Raw genomic sequence first — 19,611 nt, forward strand, 5'->3', positions numbered from 1 at the left:
ATTAAAGCATGCAGTATCCTAGGCTTTAGTCAGACATGCAGAGTACAAGAGCAAAAAGATTATGTTTAAAATGTGTGAGACAGTAGGAGCACTGTGTTCAGTTCTGGTTGCTGCACTTTAGAAAGATTATGAAGGCATTGGAGAGTGCAGGAGGGGTTTACGAAAATGGTTCCAAAAATAAAGAATTTAAATTCTAGAGATAGGAAATTTTTATAATCTTCGAGAAGAGAAGGCTGAGCGTAGATCTGTTAGAAGTATTCAAAATCATGAGAGATCTGAACAAAGAAAATGTTTCCATTCTTTGAAGGATTGGGAACAAGATGGTGAAGATTCATACTTACTTGTAAAAGAAGCAAAAACTAAAAATAGGAAAAATATTTCATGCAACAGAACACACTGCTGGAGTATGGCATAAACAGACATTAGGTAAAATGCTCATTTGGAAAGTTGAGGCAGACACGATGGATCAAAAACTTGTTTTTAAAATATTGTAACAATTCTGTAATCGGGCTGCAACAGGAAAGGCAGAGAATCTGTGATTCTGCATGCTAGTGACAAAAGCAGAAATGATTTATTACATTGAAGCAAACAAGTGAGATGCGCTGAAGAATAGGACTACTTGAAAAATTAGTTAATGCGGTCTGAAGAGAGTCAGACAGCATAACTTGAATGATCGAGGCAATGTCAGAGAAAATAAGTCTAGTCAATCAAATCAGTAACGGTCAAAAGAAATAAAACAAAATTTAGATTTGAGCTTTTAGAACTTGAGAGTAAGGGCAAGTCACTTTAAAAAAAAAATCACAGGATGGGTACAGGTAAAGGGAGAGTTGGACTGTTTAGTCCATGTACAATACTACTTTAACATTTTTGATTGAAATGATCTACAAACGTAAAACATGAAAACCTGCCTCACTCCCAGGCTAGAGAACAAAACAAACAATCAAGGATAACAATGAAAAAGGAGCACAGAAACTTTTGGATTATGAAAAGAGTGGGCATTAACAATGCCCAAAGATGACAACAGAACATATTGCTGGAATAAATTCTGAAACAATAGGCAGGGCCTCAGATCACACAAATAGTAATATGGAATGCCCTAAGTACATCCCAATTCAATATTTTTTAGAAAAGTTCTTGTGCAAAGAGCTGAAATGATACCGAACTATAATCTACATCATGAAATGTTACCAATGCCATTATGTTTAATGGGATTAACTGCTGTGATAAAATACAAGAAATCGCTATTTTTTTGACTGTATGGCTGAGCACTGGTTCTTACAGATGCTCAACCAAACCATAAACCCAGAAACAATACAACATGCCCAAATGCAAAAAGATCAGCAAAACCACAGTAATATACATGACCATACAGAACTCATCACAATACCGTAGCTACTAAAATCACATGGCAATTAATTTTTGGATAGGCTTGTCAATGCCGTGTCATACAGTTAATTTGCAACTTTTTTTAAAATCCAAAATAAGACACAAGTTGTTGTTGTTAACTTACTGATCAATTCAAAAAAGCAACATGAAACAGCTCTTTGAAATAACAAATCACAAAAAATAATTCACAAAATATTATTACCTCACAACTCTAGTTCTCATTGTGGGATTTTCCGGCCATTTCTGCTGAACAGATTTTTGTAAACATCCGTAAATGTATCTTAAAGCCCTGTGGATATATAAAACATTGCAATAATACATCAAGGTTTGTATGGATTTCAAAAACCTTATTTAAAAATCAAGGTGTATAACTTTACATTCTTTAACAATTGTGATGTTTCACATTATTATTTGTTTAGGATGAAGTTGCAAACCACTATGTTAGTTCTTCCACTGTAAACATCATAAACTATAATCAAGCCAATGGATCCAAATCTGATCTTAAACCAGAGCTTGCTGTCTGCAATCTTTATTATTCAATCCTTACCATATATGATGGGGATATGTAAAAATACAGTGTTCATTCTTTGAAAAAATGGTATATTACAGGAGTCATCCTAGGCACTGTAAACTCACAGGCAAATTCAGATAACTCAAAGCCTCTGGGTGTGGCAAAGTTGTCATCTATTCCCATTGGCAGAATAGAAAATCCAGTAGATGACATCAGTGATAAGCCGAAGGTCTGGATTGGTAACTGCATTGGCAAAACTCTTGCATATGCTTGTTATCATGACCAGATCAACCAGAGTTAGGCTATGCCAAAGCACATAGTCTGCAAAGTAACTTAATGCCTGTAGTGACGGTAAAGAGGTCGGCCAGCTGGACCACATAGAATATGAATTTCGAGTGGACCAGATTAACAGTCCCAATCAGGGATACTTGGCTGACACAAGAAGGGTGAATGTCAGGGAAATTGAGGTCTGAATGCCTAATTAAGTTGAGGCAGTTCTGTGTCAAAGCATGTATTGCAATGTTTTATATATCCACAGGGCTTTAAGATACATTTACAGATGTTTACAAAAATCTGTCCAGCATTTATAAATAAAGGGCAATTGGTGATGGGATGCTGGCCTTCCATCAGAGACCAAGGGAAGTGGTACAGGACTGTTTTTTGGATAGAAATGCAGGGTGGGAATGAGTACACAAGGAATTTTAATCATGAGGTTTCTCTGTGACACTCAATTACCAATACTTATCAAGAATACATCTATCTCAGCCAGAACAGGAAATGACATCACCAACCCAAGGAAACCTAAACAGATAAATAGAAAGCGGGACATAACACCAGCGCTTCACCAGAGACTCACTGTTGATGTTACCTAGAATGGTGACGAAATGTCTGAAAACGACCCTTCCAGCTCAGCGAGCAAACTCACATCCAGAAACTCAACCTGAGCTACAAATCTTCTCAAAACTCATCAGCCTTTTAATATAAACAAGGACCCTGAAACCAGAGGTCTCTGTGTCAGGGAATTCCAAAGACTGTCAATCCTCTCAAAGAAGAAATTTCTTCTCATCTCAGTCTTAAATTGGTGTCACTTTATTCTGATACTCTACCCTCTGATCCTCAACTCTCACGAATGGAAAGGAGCCCAATAACATGGTTAAGTTTGTACAAGAGCATTCTTAATGTCTGGCAACAATAAACTGCAGTAAATGGAAAATTTCAACTTCTTTTACACTTCCCTCTCTTACTAAAATTCCACACTTTGACTACTGAACCCTCTCTTTATGGATGGTGGAAGTAATCAGATCTCTTCACTTACTACCCTATTCAAATTTTAATAGTACTTGAGATCATTAGATATTTGTATCCACAATGTACAGCTACATAATTTGATACTTACTGAGGCAATTCTTCTGCAGCCATGAAAATCTTCTCCACCAGTTCTGAGAGGAGAGCCAACAGGTGTGCCAGATTAGTGTTTACATCTTCATTTTTTTCAAGTTTGGAAGGATTTAGCTGTAATTAGAGGAAGAGTCATAGAATATCACAGTATGTAAAAAGGCCTTTCAGCCCATCATGTTCTCAATGGTCAAATACTATCTACTCTAGTCCAACTTTTTTTAGCAACTGGCATATAGTCTTGTATGCTATCGAATTTCAAGTGTTCAGCTGAATACTTTTTCCAACTTCCACATACCCATTACCATCCGGACAAGAAAAATTCTTAAAGCCCCTCCGAACCACCTGCCCCTTGCCTTAAATCTATGCATCTGGCTTTTACCCTTCCACTAAGGGGTAAAAGTATAACCTTAATATCTTAATTCACAGGACTAGCTCACTTCCTCAAATTTGTTCACACATGATCTCTTTGTGCAAAGTATGCTGTGTATCCTTGATTGATCCTGGTCTCTCTAAACGTAAGATAAATTCTGTTCCTCAAAGTTTTTTTTCCAATTTCCCTATTAATGATGTCTGAAGCACTGGCCTAGAGATATCTGGTTTACTGCTACCACTCTTCTTGAATGATGGTACCATATTAGCTGTTTTCCAATCCTCTGGCATTTCCCATGTGTCCAGACAGGATTGAAAACTAACGTCTGGGTCCCTACAATCTCCCCTCCTCCCACACAGGGTTAGGATATATCTTGTCTCGGCCTGAGAATTTATTCAATTTAACGCTTGCTAGGCCTGCCTAGAACACCTCTCTGTCAATGCTAATTTGTTCAAATTTATCGCAATCTCCCTCCATCATTTATAGACATTATCATTCTTCTACACATTATTTTATATTTATACTCAATTAAGAATAATTAATAGCACAACTTACTAAAAAAGTAAGCTAACTCACAAGTTGTACTTGGCCCCAAACAGGCCCTGCTCTTCCCTGAGTATCCTCGTCTCCAATGTATTTAGAAAACACCTCTGGATCATCTTTTATTTTCCTCACCAATACTCTTCTCACTTCTTTTTTTCACCTAAGTAACTTTATGTACTTTCTATATGCCCCTAGGAGTCTGACTACCATTTAGCCATCGATATGTAGCATAAGCTTACCTTTCTCATCTTATGCAACCTGTACATTTCTTAGCACCTAGGGTTTCCAGTGCTGCACTTACCCCCACCCCTTCATTTTCACAGGCCCTGCACGCTCACATTTCCTTCTTAAATAAATCCCACTGGTCTAATGCAGATTTCCTATAAGTGGCTGCTTTCAGTCCACTTTGGCTACCCAGTGTTCTAATATCAAAACTGATCTCTCCCCAGTTCAAAATCTTTATTTCTGGTCCAACTTGATCTTTTACAATAAAGACCTTAAAAACTTACATAGTTATGGTCACTTCCACTGAAACGTTCCTCAACTGACACATTTACCACTTGATGGCTCCACTCCCCATAATTAGGCCCAAACCTGTTCTATACTCCTTTTAAAAAAAAGCTTTACTGAGAGTTCCTATTCTAATTTGGCCTCCCTTGAGAAACCAGGCTCTTCCTTTTTCAATCCTCCATGTTTCACTCCCGAGCCCCTGTCTTCTCCTGGTCCTTCTTCGACTTTTGTGTGCCCCAGTGTCTCTCCACAAGTCCCCTCACAAGCGATTCACCCTTGGCAGTTCTGAGCCCCCGTGCCTTATGCAACAGAGCTAAACAAAGAAGACAGTTAACATTATACACAACTGCACAAGTCTGATTAGTGCACACCATCTTTGAACAAACAGAAACCATGAGCCACAAGATTCTCATGCGTACCTGGTTTTATCTTGAAGGTAGAACAAATGGGTACTCATCGTATGCAAATATATGACAAGTAGGAGTCTCCCACAGGCCAGCAGGGGCTTAACATGCCTCAAAATTTATTGCTGTATCTCAATCCACTGACAGGAAATCAAGATTTGGCATCTTGTTTATCATGTTTCTGACTCTTGTGAGCTCCACAAAATGTCACACGATGTTTTCAACTAATGAATATTACTGCTTAACTCCTCAACGATATTACTTACATTATTTATATTGTATCCATAATGAGTACCATTTAAGTATTCAAAATGAAGGTTAGAGTTGTGAAGTAGTCAGAAGATCCAAGGCAATGTCTGTTTATTGCATACTAGTGATTTTGATGTTGAACTGCTTTTATATGCAATAAAATGAGAAAAGGGAAGGAATTAACATTTTGTCCTCCTAGGGAATATAAATATATACTCTAATCCTTCTTACTGGATTCATAGCTGCACCCCAGTATCTTACCTCACATGACTGTTTACTCTCCATTATCTTTAAAATAGTTTCTTTCAGAGCATGATGGATAAATGGTGTTGCAGTTGATTTCATATATTGTTCCATAAGTGTGCTTGCTAAGGTTGTGGCACGGAAGAGAGTGGTAGATTCATCTGAAGGAGGAGTCATGCAAATAAAGGTTAGACATGTTACTGAAGTGCAAAAAAGACAAGCCAAGTACAGAAAATTGCATTCAATCTTAGATTAGATTTAGACAGGTAAAACTACATCAAGCCTTTAACTCCATAACGAACTTCATTCAAGGAAATTTGCACAGTGTAGAAAATAAACATTTTTATTGGCTAATACAGATTTTTGCCACCCAGCTTGACAAAAAATTATTAAAAGCTTGAAACTATAATATTCTAAACCACGACCAAAACAATTGTTGCAGCATACCATCCAACAACAATAATTTTTAGTCTGGCTGTCAAGGAACGGTCCAGGTAAACTATAACAAAGTTTGATGACAACTTCTTCAGATTTGTACTTTACTACTTCAGCTACGTATTCTAATGTTATACAGGTTTTGTTAACTGCTATTCTATCTTTACTACACACAAATTCAAAGACTTCTACGTTCCATTACATTGAACTTGTGGCTATCCAAATGTTCTTTATGGAAAATATGCACCATCAATTCACCTTTTCATATGAAAAATTTAAGACATTTCTGTCATTATTTTTCTCATTTATATGGTATCCAGCTAATTCTGTAAACTCTAGGGTGCCATCTCAGATTCCACTGTCAGTTCCAGTTAGATTTTTAGCTCTAACTGAGCTGCCGCCTTGAACTGCTGCACAATGGACTGCACAGTCCATATGGTGTCGTACATCTATGATGCTATGCTGTTGGAGGGGAATGTCAGGCTTTTAACCCAGCAATATTTAAGGAATGGCAATAAATTTCAAATAAAGAATGCAAATAGCTTGGAGATGGTGGTATTCCCACGTATGTACTGTCCTTGTCCTTTTAGATGGCACTGGTTGTGGGTTTGGAAGGGGCTATCTAAAAAGTGTCAGCAAACCTCTGCACTGCACACTACTTCTACTTTTACAAACTTCAAGACGATGACGTAGTAGGGGGTTCCAACTGAAGCTCCTCCTGTTTTCTTCTCTTTTGTCCCCTTTTTAACCCCGTTTAGTGGTCTCTCCTGAAGTACAGTAGACGGGACGCCTGGAACGGAGTGGGGATTGCCAGCGGGTGGGAGTGGCATGGTTACTGGGCCACGTGTGGAAGCTTTCCGTGCTGTCTACCTCAGTCTGTTTATGGAAAAACTGTAATGCTCATCTTTTTAATTTTATTCTCTTTTTATAACTTATACTAGGAGCAACTGTAAGTAATATAACTTTTCCTTTATTTTTTCTCCATTATTTCTGTATTTTGTATGTAAGATCTGTACCTCGGTACTTTGTACCTAAGGTGACGCCATATGGGGATGGGGTGTCATTGTAAACTTTTCACTGTGCTTCTGTACTTCAGTATACATGACAATAAAGGATATTCTAATTCTGTTATCAGATGTTGTCAAACTTCTCCAGTGTTGGTAGAGCCAGACTCAACTTGCAAGTGGGAAGCATTCCATCACACTCATGTCATGTCTTGTAAATGTTAGACAGGATTTGGTGTGTTATTCATTGAAGATTTCCTAGCTTGTGACTGTCTCTTGCAGTCACAGTATTTGTGTGGCTGATCCAGTTCAGTTTCTGGCCAATTGCATTTCTCAGGATGTTGAAAGTGGTGCTAATACTAATGAATATCAAGGAGTGATGGTTGGATTCTCTTTCATTGAAGATGATTATTACCTGGCACATGTATGGCAAGCAGGTTACTTGCTATTTATCAGTCCAAGCCTGAACATTAGCCAGATATCGTTACATTCCAACACAGACCGCTTCATTGTCTGAGAGGTCATGAATGTGTTGAGCAGTTTTAACGATGCACAACGATTCCCAATTCTGACCTCATTATGGAAGGAAGATGACTGACAAAGCAGATGAAAACAAATGGGTCGAGGACACAAGCCTGAGGAAATCCTGCAGCGGATACCCTGGAGTTAATATGACCGACCTCCAACAAACACAACCATGTTCCCTTAGTGCTAAGTATGACTTAAATCATTGGAATGTTTCCAATGTGATTTGCACTCACTCAATTTTGTTTGGACTCCTTGATGACTCACTCAGTCAAATGTGACCCTGATGTAAAGGACAGTCAAACTCCCTTGTGTTTAGAGTTTAACTCTTTTGTTCAGGTTTGTACCAATGAAATCTGAGGCTGAACACTTCTGGTAGAATGCAAACTGAGCAGTCAGCAGGTTATTGCTCAGCAAGTGTTTCTTAATAGAACTGATGATGATTCCTTTCATCCTTGTACAAATGACTGACAGCACATGGACGGGTAAGTAATTGCAAGATTGGATTTGTCCTGCTTTTGTTATCAGGACATGCCTGGGCAATTTTCTACATATCGAGTAGATACTAAGGTTTGTAGCTGAATGTGAGCAACTCAGTAAGGGGCATGGAAAATTCTGAAGTTCAAGTACTGTTGCTAGAATGCTGTTAGGGCCCACAGTCTTAGCAGAATCCAGTGCCATCAGCCATTTCTTGATATCACATGCAGTGAACTGAATTGGTTGAAGAGTGGCATCTGAGATGCTGAGGATCTCTGGAGAAGGCAAGGATGGATCATTCACTCGACATTTCTGACTAAAGATTGTTGGAAATACTTCAGCCTCATCTCAAACTGATGTTATAGGGCCCCTCCATTATTGCAAATGGGGATACATGGAGCTTCCTCTGCCTGTTAGTGTTTTTTTTTAAGAAGTGTCCAACACCATTCATGACTGGATTTGGGAGAACTGCAGAGGTTAGATCTGATCCACTGGTTGTGGAATTGATGCCAAATCTATTGCTTGCAGCTTATGCTGCTTGGGATGCAAGTACTCGTGTGTCGTATCTTTTCCAGGTTAGGATTTCATTTTTAGTTATGTGCTATGCTGTTTCTGACATGCCCTACTGCACTCTGGATGTTAACAGGAATGCCGGCTCATGAGGTTGCAGATTGTAGCTGTAAACAATTCTCCTGCAGCTGATAGCTCACAGCACCTCATGGATTATTGAATTACTAGACCTGTTACTGTAATAAAAGAATATTCTCAATTGAAGAGGGGACTTCATCACCACAAGGTCTGTGTGATGGTCACTCCTATGATACTGCCACGGATAGGTGCATCTGCAGACAGACTGAGAGGGATGAGTTCAAGTATGTTTTTCTCTTGTTAATTCCTTCAATACTTGCTGTATACCCAGGCTATTTCCTTTAACACTCAACCAGTTTGGTCAGTAGCGGCATTGCCGAAGTACTCTTAGCGATGTCCCCCATCCAGAATATGTTCTGTACTCTTGCAAAGTGCTGCTCAGCATGGATGAGAAATAATTCATCAGTTGAGGGGTGCAGCACATGGTAAAATCAGCAGGATTCCCTGCCCATGTTTAAGCTGAGGTCATAAGACTTCATGGGATGCAGAGACAGAACCTATGTTGAGAACACCTCCCTGCTGTCTATGCACCATGTGCCACCATTTCTACGGAGTCTATCCTGCCAGAGAAACGGTACTACCCAGTGATGGTGATGGTATTGTCGGTATGATTCCGTGGACACAAAACCATCAGGCTGTTTTTGACTAGTCTGTGTGAAAGCTCTCCCAACTTGGGCATGAGCTCCTAGAAATTACGAAGGAGAATATTGCTGGGTTGATAAGGCTGAGCTTGCTGTCATGATTTCCATGTATTTTATTGTCAATTATTTAATTACCACAGAGAAATCACTAACATGAGAGAGATAGGACCATGCTCAAAGTGCAAGATTTACACACAGTAATATTTTCTCAGAGTAAGTACGAGAGTTTCTTACATTGCTGAGAGCACAAGTTAGTATGAAAGGGCATATAATGAAGGCAGACAAATAGATGCCAATCAGTCAATTATATTCACTTTATGGAATATCAAGTAGTGGCAGAAGGCATGATGTACAGAAAAGATAAGGCCACTTGACAACATTCTGCGAATGATACTCCAGACTTGTGTTCCAATACTAGCTACGCTCTTAGGTAAACATTGCTGATTTTCCAGGTATGCCTTGCTCATAATACCAACAGCAAAAGTGTTTGGTGAATTACTTACAACCTGTCTACTTTCAGTCATGATTTTATTAGACTCTTGGTCCAAAAACAGACTACACAGCTGGATTTCCCAGTTGAGTGTCAAAATAGAATTAACATCTACGGAAAATAGGGGTAAACTCTCTACAGGAGTTTCTCAGTGTAGTGTCTTCAGCTGCATCGATCTTCTCTCCAATAAAGTCATAAGGAAATATTTAGTCACACATATGCAGCAAAATTTGAGCATTAAAAAATGGCATAAGAAACAAGAATGCGCCATTTGATATAAATTGTGGATGATCTTATCTAGGCTTTAACTCCTCTTTAAGTCTGCTCCACACAATGCTTCAACTCACTACTAATTGAAAAATATGTCTATCCACTCAAATTTATTTAGTGTCCTGAGGGCCCCCATACTCTGGGGTGGTGGATTCAAGAATTCACGTTCCTTTGAGAGAAGTAATCCCCCCCACACCTCTGCAGGGATCTGCCACACTTTAGCCTAAAGCTCTAACCTCTCATTCTTGTGTGTCCTACAAGAGAAAACATCTGTTCTACACCTAATTGGTCAATCCCCTTTAACAGCTTACATACCTCAATTAGATCTCCTCTCATCCTTCTAAACTCTAGCAAGTACAGGCCCAAACTACTCAATCTCTTCTCAAAAAGCAAGACTTTCACAGAACGAGAAACCTGACAATGTAGAAAGAAACAATTCGGCCCCATGAGTCTATACCGACTTTCAAAAGAGCCTCCCACCCAGAACAAACTTCCAACCCTTTCCTCTAATCTTGAAGTTTCCATAGCTAACTCTCCTAATCCCCACAACCCTGGACACTATGGGCAACTTAGAATGGTCAATCAACCTAACCTGTACATCTGTGGACTGTGTGAGTTAACCAGAGCACCAGGAGGAAAACCTTGCAAACGCAAGGAGATCATGCAAGCTCCACACAGACTTTCACCCAAGGCTGGAATCAAACCCAGGTCCACAGCGCTGTAAAGCAGCAGTTTTAACCATTGAGCTACCATGTCTGGAATTAATCCAGGGAACATTCTCTCAACTGCCTCCAATACACTGACATCCTTCTTTGACAAAGAGAATCTAAATTCTTTTAGTCATACAAGGGGCAGATAAGGACCATCGTTAAAAGAGAATCTAACCATCTACTCTTGATGTTCATGGGCATAACCAATGCTAAGATTTTCAACATTAACTTGCCCCAATTAGAAACTTAACTCTGGCCGACTCTCCTCTAACAGCACCTTAACCAATCACATCTTACACTAACGGTATTCATTGTAGGCAGAGAGTTTGCGAATAGCAAAGCACACTGCAGCAACTCACGAAGATTAGTGTAACTGTACCTATAAACACAATTTCAACAATTTGGTAGAACAAGGGAAGCAGATATAAGTGAACATCACAAGTGGAGAGTTTGAAGTTACAGACCATTCTGACTTGGAACATCATCACCATTCCTTCACATGCTAGGTCAAATTTGGAAACTCCATTTATTACATCTATGTTTGTACTTACAACAAAAGGACTTCAGTAGTTTGAGATGGGAAACACCAATACCTTCTCAAATGCAGTTAGAGATTAGCAATAATTGCTGATTGTTGCCGGTGATGCTCACAAAACAAGAACAAATTATGATGTGATCTATGCGATTTATTGAATAATATATTAAATGTATCTTTAGATTTGAAGTTTTAGCTTTTGAGTTAGCAACGTGTGGGTTTTCTGTGTGCCTTAAGTTAAGAATTAACTTCTAACTATTTCTGTTGCCATAGTGATTTATTTTAAAACAGTTTTAAAGGCTCAGCTTTGGACTTTTATTCACTTTACATTATTTACTCTGTGGGCTTACAAAACAATTGGGGCCTCATGGGGTCTTAAATAACCAATTCAAAAATATCTAAGCTTAGGAAAACATCCTCTCACACAGTTTTCCTTTGCTGTTTTACTTTGAGTTTTGAGCAGTCCTTGAGCGTAGACGAAGGTGTCTGTGACGACCAGTGCTCTTGAGAAAGGACAGGTATAGTGAATTAGGTTACATGAAAATGAAAAGTTAATGATAATCTCAGAGAAGAGCTGCTGGGATAAAATCCTGAAGAGATTACTTACAGCTGAATGTATTATCTCAGATATATAACAGCTCCAGGAAGAAGCCAACTGCAGTTCCAATCTATACTTTAAAGTCACACATAACTTAAAGCTACTGACATGTTGCAACTAAGGACACTAGTGAGAGTACTGTAGAAATGGTGTTTTTGGGTAATGCATAAGTGTGTTTTTGAGTTCTATACCGGGGTCTTTTTGGATACTAAACAAAAGTTGTGTTTTTTTTCTTTCAACATGTGTTTTAGGACTAACAAGACTCTTACTTTTTGCAAACAGAAAGAGCAATCTTTGAATTTGTGTTGTAAATAGATATTATAAATAGGTATATTCTGTTTCATCTTGATTTCTTTTGTGAAAAAATGTTTTATTTTGAAACAAAATTTGCAGCATTGCCTACTTATGTTTCAGCAAGAGACCACCTTGTTAAAACCAAAACAAAATATGAGCTACCAAGCCAAGTTTTGATCTGGGATCTGACTTGTCCCATAATGACATCAGCTGAGTTCATATTAGAATAAAGAACTGAAGTTCATTGAGGAAGGAGATAAATTGCTTTCTTCAAAAATAAACTTGATATATAAACATGGTCTTCAAATCAGGGTCTCTGAACTATATGTGTCAGTCGTTGATGCAGCATCAAACTGGATATTAGCTTTGAAGAAAATTAAGCCACAATAATTCGATGTTTTATAATTTTACATTGTCACGGGATATGGAAAGTTTGCGATCAATCTTATCATCAGTACTTACTGTTCAAAGTTTGTATCTCAATTAAAACATAGGTCAAACTGTGTACCATACATTATAAGAACAGTGGCCTCTATTCAAATAAGAACTATGGAACAGCAAGCTGTACCAGCACAATTGTCATTGTTAGGATTTATTCATAAAAGCAAATGGAATATTAAATTATAAAGTGGAAAGAACTATTCATTCAAACTCACTCAATGCGCATTTTCTTTTGGTAACATCAACTACGATTCTCAGTGCTTTACAATCTAGATGTACATAATTAATTTATCGAATCCAAGCAACCTATAATGAATAGGTTAATGACTTACGTATAATTGGCCTACCTTCCATACTAATTTCTCTGTCATTCAGTATTTGTAGTAAAAGTGATTCAAGTTTCTCATGCCGAAAAATTCTTAGTAAAATACTAGCCAGTAATGTCCGATCCTGGCCACACACATGGGATAAGGCATTTATCACATGGAATTCTTTTTGAAGAATAAGCTACAAAAAAAAAGTCATAATCTATTCAAAATGTAATATACACTGATTTATTTTCATAGACTTGTAACAAATGCATGATTTCAAGTACAGCATTTAAAGTTTACAAAGACCTCTAAGTTCTACAAGTCAACAATATAACGGTGCAAGTTAACTAAAACTGATTTGAAGATCTGATATTGGGAAGATGCCACCATACAAATCTGATGTCAGAAGCTCTCCACAAGACTGAAGTCCACCATGCTAGGGATGATTAAGCTGGCTTTCCAAAAGAGACCTGTGGTAAATTTCATTAAAGTGTGTTCCAGAATATTTCTCCTCCATTCCATAATGTTATCCACATTTTTATTTGTATACACCTAAAAATACTGTCCATAATTTTGTTTTTCCCAGCCTTGTTTATTCAGATGCATTCCTGGATGACCTTCAAAGTCCCACGCCTTGTGAACCTGAGGTAATTAAGGCACTTGCTGCCCAAAACCCAACAGACACCAAAATCCATTTTGTCCATCTCCACTGTGCTCATCGACCTATAGTGACTCCAAGTTAAGCAAGTCTTGATATTAAAATTAGTATCCTCACTTTCAAACCTTTCCATGACTTGAACCCTCAGATTCTTTGCAATGTTCTTCAGTTTGACAATCTTCCAAGATACCTGTGATGAGCCAATTCTGGAATGTATCCAATTTTAAGCATTCTACCATTGGTAGTTGATTCCTTCATCTGCCAGGCCGTAACTCTGGGATTTAGGTCTTAAAGCTGTCCAACTCTTTCTTCCTTAAAATCTCTCTCTTTGATGAAGATTTTGACAATGTGACCTAATAAGTCGATGGGACTGAATACCATGTTTTTGATTTACAACACTTACGAAGTAACCTATGTCTGATTATGTTAAGGATTCACTATTAATGCAAGTTGCTAACGCTGCTGCTACGGGTTGATGGGAAGGCAATTTTTTTTTCTTTTCTCAGCTGTTATGTTAGCATGGAATAAAAAAACCAAAAGGACATTAAGTTGTTAGTAGGATGCATAAATAAAGTGTAGATTAATTTAATCTTTTATTGGATATCCACCTACGTAAACTCTGGCTGTGGTCACTGGGAATGACTGACAATCTTTCTTCTTCCCAATCCAGGAATACTTCGTATAACAGCGTTGGCCTTACCATAACACTAGTAAAATTAGCTAACTTTGAGGCTGCAACAACTTGCTTACTTTCTAGTTTTGGATAAGCTGCAACTTCCTCTAATTAATACATTTGGAAAATCTAAACAACTGCCTATGACTCCCCATTGAGTCAGTTGGCTGAGCAACAAAACCACCTCCTTAACCACCACTATCCTAATTTTTGAGTCACACTGCTCTTAGTTTATTCAATCGTGAGCTTGATGTTAAAAATATATCCTTGCCATCACAAAGACTATCTAATTTCACTACCATATCATTCATGTTTACTGCTACTGCCATCTATCACCACAACATTCTTGGAAATAGTCACCTCTAGACACAACAATTCAAAAAGTCTCACCAGGCCACCTGCACACTGCCTTTGTAAACTATAGTGGACTCAAGTTGCATTTCCATGTCCTATCCTGCACACTAGCTTATCATGCCAGTGCTTACACTGGAAGTAGTCGTAACTCAAACTCTCACTTTTAAATCCATTGTGACCGTGCTGCTACCTGGAAACCTCGAGCGTCATACTCAAACTCACTGCTCTTCTGGAACCAAATTCTTGTACAAACTCCATATTTCATCACACCACTAAAAATCTTGTTTTGTGCCAAATTGTGATGACACAGAAATCCATCTTCCTCAACTAGGTAACCAGCTTCAAAACTCTATCTTCAAAATTGGGATTATTTCCTAATGAAGGACACCATATAAATGCAATCTTTTGCTAATTTCAGAGTTTGATGATTTAAGTGGGCAACCTCACCTGTAAACTAAATTTGGAGAAGGAACTACTGACATTGATCAGTAACAGCTGATCAATGAATATACTAATGTAGTGTCTAAAATATGCCTGTCAAATAAATTCTTCTTTCGCACACTAATAGTTAAAGTCATTTAGCTAGGCAACTAAAATCTACTGAGCATGTTCTAGATGCTTTTGCAGTTTCAACTTAAATCCAATGACAACCAGTTGAGAAAGCACTTGAGAACCAGCAAGAACTATATACAAGTTGCAATTGATAGTACAGAGCTCGAGTACTGCTGAAAAAAAACCATTTTGTCTTGTGCTTATCAGGACTTTTCGCAAGAATACAAATTCAAGAGGAAACCCAATATTTGTGTTGCATGAGAGGACAGTGCTAATTAAATGAATAGCAGACTCTGATTGGTAATGGCATTGCTGCAGAGAATATGCCTATAAATGATGGTTGACAGTAAAGACAAATGTCTAAATGCAAAATGACAACTAATAGTGAACAATATGTTGCAAGTGCAGACAACATTTGCTGGACAATCTCCAATGTACAAGGAATTATGCTGACAATCAATTTAGGATTGTCAGTTGGATTCACATGTAGTACACTTGCATTTACTGGAAGCTTCCTAAATTAATAAATGCCCTGCTCTTTGCAGATAAAAAGAACATATACATGTCGTGTGACTGTTTAAACTGAACAAAATAGTTGGCAGCTGTTTATATTTTCACCTTGAGGGTCTGGAACAAATCGGTTGATCACTATTTATATGAACATAAAGTTCTGCTGTAATTGTTACAAAGTTGTGTACAGCAATTGTGAATTGGAAGGCAGGAAGCTAGAATTTGTTTATAAAATAATGATAAAGGAGAACAGTGCATGGTCCCTTGAAAAGATAAAGGACTTTAAGCTTAGACAATTATACAGAAAATGGGTCTGTAAGCAGCTGCAGATTACAGGCAGTTCTAAAAACTGAAACATGTATCAATTGGTTGTGTGACTGAAAACCTTACGCTTGCTTTGCTGTTTTGGCAACTACCTTGAATCAGCCAATTAATTTAAACCAAGCACTTGGAAACTGAAAGCAAACTGAATTTAAAGCTGGTGGTACTGACAACCGGGGACTAAAACCTAGATGAAAGAAATGGATGGGTCTTCAAGGGTACAAAAAGAGGGCGCATCTGGAAAATCAGCAGAGATCCAACTGCCATCTGAAGAGGTGAGAGCAAATCCACCATCTGAAGAATAAATATCTAACTCTCACACAAAATCACTAAGCTCTCTAAAAAAAACACCATAAAGGTACCACTGCACATCTAGCTAACAGTCCTCACAGAAGAAATTATAAAGAAAACATCTGTGACAGAAGGATCAGCAGAAGAAAGGCTGGAGACACAGTTGGGAAGGAAGAGCATTATGGAGGATGTGCTTTGTGTGAATTTTGAGAGACTGAGTTTTAATTTACTATTTTGTTATTACTTGGATTTATGTTATGTGGGACCTACGTTTATTGGAACAGCGTACCAGTAGAATTTAGTTCAGTTAGGGAACAGTTAGTAGTTGGGGGGAATTGTTCAGTTTGTTAGTAATTCTGTTAATTTGTTCACTGTTAGGGTTAAATCAATAAATTGTTAATGGTTACTTATAAAGTGAGTATCAAAGATTCCTTTCATTTAACCCTTAACAGACTATGAGGGGCGAGACAAGCTCCTCTGGGTGTTTTGGGTTTAATTATTAGAAGGGAACCTCTAGTCCCACCATAACAGGTTGGGGCTGGTGTTTCACTTTAATTATTAGAGCTTTTCAACCTTTAACCTCCACTTCATAAAATAATGAAGTTAGTGACAAGTTTAAGTGGACCATCTAACAGTTTTCTCAATCCTTGGCAGAAACCAAGTTCAACATAAATGTACCTTCTTTCCATATTATTTAAAGTCTGCATTATTATCCTTAATTGTAACCAAACAGTGGAATATTTGGACTATAGAGATCAAAATGTAGAACTGGTAGAAGATGAAGCAAAACACTGGAGATAAAAGGGATTACACCATACAACCCAGGTCGGCTCTGCCATTCAAGGAATGGTTGAGCTTTGACTTCAACAAAACTTCCCCATTCCCTCTCAACACCCTATGCACATATTCTATGATTCTCTGACACAACACAAATATTTTTAACAAGTTTTAAATATAGCCAACAATGGAGTATTCACAACTCTATGGAGTGAAGCATTGCAAAATTCTGAGTTAAGAAATTTTTTCCTTATCTCAGTCCTAGATGATCGTAGGCTTGTTGTTCTAGATTCTCAAGCCAGAGGAAAAATAATGTCTCAGTACCTACTTTGGAAAATCCCTTCACAATGTATTGATCTTATCGAACTCCAGAGCACACAGGCTCAATTTACACAGACTCAGATCCTCTAATCAGAAGTACCATATGACAAGATACAGGAACAGAATTAGATCAAACAGCCTACTGGAGCCTACTCTGCCATTTGATCATAACTGATATGTTTCTCAAACCCATTCTCTTATTTTTACCCTGTAACCCTTGACCTCCTCACTAATCAAGAACCCATCTGCATTAAGGAAACCCAATGACTGAGCCTCCCTAACCCTTCCATGGCAATGGGTTCCACAGATGCACCATACTCTGGCTAAAGAAATTCCTCCTTGTCTTAGTTCTAAACAGTCACCCATTCATTGACACTCTGTCCTTGGGTCCTTGATTCTCCTACTAAGAAACATCTTCTCCACATCTCTCTATCCAGGCCTTTTGGTATCCTGTAAGTTTCAACGAGAATCCCTCTCCTTATCCTTTTAAACTTCAACAATTTAACCCAGAGTCCTCAATTGCTCCTTGTATGACAGGCTGTTCATTCCCAGGATCATAACTGTGAACCTCATTTGGACCCTTCCCCTCCAATGTGAGCACATCTTTCCTCAAATACAGGGCCCAAAACTGTTCACTATGTTTCAAATGTACTCTGACGAGAACCTTATACAGCCTCAACAGTACCATCCCTGCTCTTGTATTTGAGCCCTCTTGAAATGAATGCTACCTTTGCATTTGTCTTTCTAACTGCCAAATGAACCTGCATGTTTCATACTTTAAAAAAATCCTTAACTAGGACTCCCAAGTCCTTTTGTGCTTCAGATTTCTAAAGCTTTTCCCCATTTAGAAAATAGTGTATGCCTCTATTCTTCCTACCAAAGTGCATAACCTCAAACATGGCACATTGTATCTCATCTACTACTTGTTTGCCAACTCTCCTAGCTGTCCAAGTTCTTCTGCAGCTTCTTCACATCCTCAACACTACCTGACCCTTCAATCCTTGTGTCATCTGCAAACTTAGTAACAATGTCCTCTGTAATTTCATCCAGATTGTAAATCTATAACATGAATAGTTGTGGTCCCAACACTGACTCCTACTAATTCAACTAGTCACCAATTGCCGACCTGCAAAAGATGCTTTCTTCCCACCTCTGCTTTCTGCCAGTCAACCAATGCACTATCCACGCAACTGCCTTGTCCCATCATCATGGGTTCTTATTTTCCAGGCTTTCATCCGGCACTTTGTCAAACAACAGAGAACCAGAACGAGGAAAAGACTCAGCCTATAGAAGAAAATAACCAGAATAATCCACCAGAACAACACAAACAAAGCAGACACATGGGTAAGGAACCTATCGACAGACAACTCTCAGACACAAAAAAAACCCATCCTGATATGTGCACTTAACCACAACCACAAGGACGCAAGTAAATTGGGCTTGTTAGCAGCACTGGAGTCAACGCTGAAAACCAACAGATTCACTGCCGAAACACTCAGGATCAGACAAACAGTAGTCCCAGCACTTAACGGTTAACATAAATCAGACACCTTCAGCACAGCAGAGAGAAAGGCCCTAGAAGTCTGAGGGAGAATCAAGACATCACAATCCTGCCAAAAATGCCTGTTCTTAACAGAACAGACTACATCAAGAAAACACAAGAACTATTTGCAGATATAGCCACATACCAACAGGTGGTGTCAGACCCCACACCACAGCTAGAGAACAGGACAACTCAGACATTCAAGAAACTTAAATATGCAGGACAGATCATTAACGCCGACTACATCAGAATGAAACAAGATGGCTCAAACACCCCTTGCCTCTATAGACTCCACAAGGTACACATACCCTGAATCCCACTCAGACCAATAATGTCCTTACCAGGAACATGTCGAGACAAGCTAGCAAGGGATTTACAACAGAGACTTAAACACAATCAGTAGATCCTCATACTCAATCCTTTCGGTCAAAGGATTTCTCATATAGCTCAGGGACACAAAAATTGACAGGGACCAAATCATGATCTCCTCCGATATTAAACACTTCACGTCCACTGACATGCCACTAGCTAGAGAGACACTAGACACACTACTAGAAGGCCCAGGAGCACCGACCCTGAACACCACAAACATCATCAGCAAGGACAGCTTACTGAAAC

The 19,611-nt window shown here is 38.5% G+C and overlaps 1 protein-coding gene across 1 annotated transcript in view; it reads right to left on the minus strand.

Annotated features, from left to right (window-relative positions):
* The window catches only part of LOC125450905 (ras GTPase-activating protein 1-like), a 172,530-nt gene that overhangs the window by 23,184 nt on the left and 129,735 nt on the right, over nucleotides 1-19,611 (minus strand). The window contains exons 17-20 of the mRNA XM_048527279.2: nucleotides 13,030-13,189; nucleotides 5,633-5,775; nucleotides 3,294-3,409; nucleotides 1,589-1,675 (exon numbers count right to left, since the gene is read on the minus strand). Of these exons, the coding sequence (XP_048383236.1) occupies nucleotides 1,589-1,675; nucleotides 3,294-3,409; nucleotides 5,633-5,775; nucleotides 13,030-13,189 (506 nt within the window). The remainder of the gene's footprint in view (nucleotides 1-1,588; nucleotides 1,676-3,293; nucleotides 3,410-5,632; nucleotides 5,776-13,029; nucleotides 13,190-19,611) is intronic.

Source organism: Stegostoma tigrinum, chromosome 3 (genome assembly GCF_030684315.1).
Source record: "Stegostoma tigrinum isolate sSteTig4 chromosome 3, sSteTig4.hap1, whole genome shotgun sequence".
In the NCBI taxonomy this organism is placed as follows: Eukaryota; Metazoa; Chordata; class Chondrichthyes; order Orectolobiformes; family Stegostomatidae; genus Stegostoma; species Stegostoma tigrinum.